We start from the raw sequence: 3,539 nt of genomic DNA on the forward strand, positions 1-3,539 counted from the left end.
GTGATTGGCTGCGCGGTATGATTTAGACAATCGATATTAATTACCAATTTTTCAATAGTGTATCTCAAACAATAGTTTGTTGTTGTTACATAAATTTAACCGTTAAAGAATTTCTGATCGATTGATGCCAAAACCTCGAAAACCTGATTATAGATGACTGCATAATAAGCGCTCAAAACCTGACCACTTTTCTCTGGTTTTCCCTGGTTGAATTACTAGATTTTTAAATTCAGGGGCCTAACTTCGATATAGACGTTAGTCAACATCAAAACACAAAATCAAATGCTAACATAAATCTAGCGGTGAACAAAACTAAAATCCCATTAACAAACAAAAAAATATTTATGATTGTCTCACAAGCAGGAACAGCTGCGGAGTGATATTTTTGTGTGCTAAATTTAGGTTTCACAACTCGGTCAATAATTTTATTTTCACAATACGTACACATACATCGTGTTTTGCATTTCAAATGCGCATCTACATCCTAGTTAATACATTAAAGCTCTTCTAATTGATATTTGTTCTATATTCGTTTCACATCAAAGTGTATTTTTTGTTTTATATTGGCTCGCTTACCGAACCAATCGGTGTAATATTTTTTTTGTTTTGTTTTGAACAATAGCAAAATAGGTACCCAACAGGCATGCATTTTCACGTTGCATTATAAATAGCTTAACAAAAGAATACTTTCTTTTTATTTGCTACTATTTCGTACCTCAATTTCTCTCGGGTGTGTATACGCGGTAACAGTAGGAAGCAAAAGTTAGTACGTAGCTTTATTATCACAATAAACACAATTTAGTTTGCTGAAGCAAAGTGGGGTAAATAAAAGCTATGAGATTCTTAAAGTATCGTTAAACTGCACAACGAGTGCGTCGAAAAGTCTATTGCATGCTTTTTTTTTGTTTAGCTCACAGTAAATTTTTTGCATAGTTTTATAACTATATCTACATTAAATATCAATATATGTTGAACATTCAAACACTATTTCATGACTGTTGACTACAATCAATTGTCACTATGCAGTTGGGGACTAGATTTCACAATAACGTTTGTTTTTTTTTTCTCTGGGTTCAGCTTGTGTAAATATTTTTAGATGTTCTCTAGCGCGCAAATCTCAATGCAGAATCAATCGAACAAAAAATTTACAGTTTGAGAAAATCTTTGAATTTTTCGATGTTTCGATATGCAATCAAACCTCCCGTGTTGCGGATGATTTTTTTCTCGCGGTACGATATTTTCTTCAGAGATTTGTTAATCAAAGTTTCCTGTAAATTGAACAGCTCACCATCCAGCGATCGCAAGATCGCTTGGGGTGCGCACGTGTCCCACTTATAGGTGGTACCTTTGCTGAGCAAAAACAACTCCGCTTCGCCAGTGATAACTTTCAAAATTTTGTGACCAGCACCGGACGAGTAGACGATGTCGTACTTTAGCTGGTTCTTGAGGAACTCTACGTATTTGGATTGCTCCGAGGGGGACAATATCGCAATTCTATCTTCGTTCTCAACAGCTTGAATGTTATTAAACTTCAAGTCTCCTACGGTCAGACCCCAGTAGATTTTACTCTCATAGTCTTCAGCTTCATTTTTACTGGCGAACGGTTGATTGACAATGCCCATTATGGGATCTCCACAAACAGTTTCATAAACTCCAATCAGGACCGTGACACAGGTTAACCCTGACGCCATAATATTAGGATATTTAGTGGTTTTATCTTGTGCACGAATATACTCCGCAGTGGCATCGATCGGATCAATCCAGATGCCCAACTCGGATACATCATTATCCAGAGCTATCGATTCTTCGGGGATTTGCCACTTATCCAAGTCGATTTCGATTTCACGAAACACTTCCTCAACCAGTTGCTCGGCAGCCTCACGGTCACCATTCAAAACCTAAATCAAATGTTTACGTAACAATCAATGCAGGAAGGACGTCATAAACCAACATCAAAACACAAACCTTTTGAATATTATCGATAGTTTCGTTCCTATCGTCAGTCACAGTAACAGTAACCGTTTCACCAGTTGCGTTAGTAAATTTAGGATTCTCCTCTCCTCGAACGTTTTCCTCCAGCCCTGGAAACTATTCAGAAAAAAAAAATGTTTATAATACCTTTCATTGTTGTTGAAGCGATCTGCTAAACCAGTACCAATTTTCCGATGTCATGCTTCACCGTTTCCTGGATCAAACAGTCGGCCAGCGTCTTGAAATCGTGCTCGAATCTGCTGTTCGATTCTTCGACGGACTTTTCCTGCACCAGCAGACCAAAAAGGTGCTCATTTTTCCGACACACTCGAGCAATATTGGCGGCCTTTTCCGAAGCTTTGATAAGTTCCTTAAGCAATTCAATGGCTGACATGTTTCTAATTCAATTACACACTCGAAAAAGCAGCTGGATTTGTCTCTTTTCCCGTGACCGTGCTTTGATTTGTCGTAGTTACTTTTGGGGCGAGGATTGTTTTGAAGGGAAAAAAAGCTTCAAGAAACACACAAACCTGGGGAAACTGCTGCTGCTGGGAAGTGTTTGTTGTAGAAAAAAACTACTCCAGTTCAACTTCCTCTCACCACACAATCAATCCGACATATGCGGACAGTCTTCTGCTGTACTCCTGTACGTTCCCATCTGAAACACACACACACACGAATGACCTTGAAGGAAAATATTAACGTCACGCGATTTTTCCAGCATTCGGGTGTACTGGACAGGCTTAGGAATTCTAGTTTTTCTGCTTGCTTGCCTCACTTTGACATCGTTCCCGTAGATTTCTTCTTGATCCTTTTCCGTTTATGGGTTGTTTACTTGGAAAACTGGGAACTGGATGCAAACTGTAGGGAGCAAGATTATTTTATAGCAGATGCGTGGATGATTTCTCCAAGCCATAAAAACATATGATTTGTATCGTTTTGGAGATAAATTGGAAATGGTCCCGAACATAATATGAGACTATTAAAGGGTTTTAATTTCAAAAATTACCTGATTCTTCTTACACTAATCGGTGACCGACTTTCCAGTAAGCACTGCGCAGTTTTTGTTAGATCTCTGCCATTTTTCTCTGATTTTTAAACTAAACTAGATATTTTTTAATTTCCTCTAGCTGGCAATTAGTGCACAAAATGAAATCTCAGCACAATGACAGCTGGCTGGTCTATAGGAAACATAACCCTGATTCACGTGTCATGACAAAGATACCAGACATGACTCCATTTCAAAGACATTATAGCTAGTGTGAAGACGTGAAAGCTTCAGATTTAATGTGTTTACTAAGTTATTTTGTTGAATATTTAAATTTCAAAAGGGAGCTGTTTATAAATATCTAATATGTGAAAACATGTACTAACTTACTTTCCTGGTGAAACATCCCTTAGGATTTCACTTGCGTCACTTGTAAAAACATGTGAAATATTTGAAAACAAAAGTAAAAGAAAAGTGTTTCTAAAGGCCAGAAAAGGCCAAATAGAAAATAAGCCCAAATTGAGCTCAGAATGACCGAAATCGCCTTCTGAAGGCCAGAAAAAGCCAAAAAATCACAGGA

The 3,539-nt window shown here is 37.7% G+C and overlaps 1 protein-coding gene across 1 annotated transcript; it reads right to left on the reverse strand.

Annotated features, from left to right (window-relative positions):
• Positions 1–403: 403 nt before the first annotated feature.
• Positions 404–2,807, reverse strand: LOC129717776 (inositol polyphosphate 1-phosphatase). The gene is made up of 3 exons (XM_055667924.1): positions 2,156–2,807; positions 1,966–2,088; positions 404–1,898 (listed from the first exon to the last, which is right to left on the reverse strand). The coding sequence occupies exons 1-3, from the start codon at positions 2,363–2,365 to the stop codon at positions 1,146–1,148; spliced, it is 1,086 nt and encodes a 361-aa protein (XP_055523899.1). The 5' UTR covers positions 2,366–2,807; the 3' UTR covers positions 404–1,145.
• Between the last annotated feature and the right edge of the window lie 732 nt (positions 2,808–3,539).

This window comes from Wyeomyia smithii, chromosome 1, assembly GCF_029784165.1.
Source record: "Wyeomyia smithii strain HCP4-BCI-WySm-NY-G18 chromosome 1, ASM2978416v1, whole genome shotgun sequence".
NCBI lineage: Eukaryota > Metazoa > Arthropoda > Insecta > Diptera > Culicidae > Wyeomyia > Wyeomyia smithii.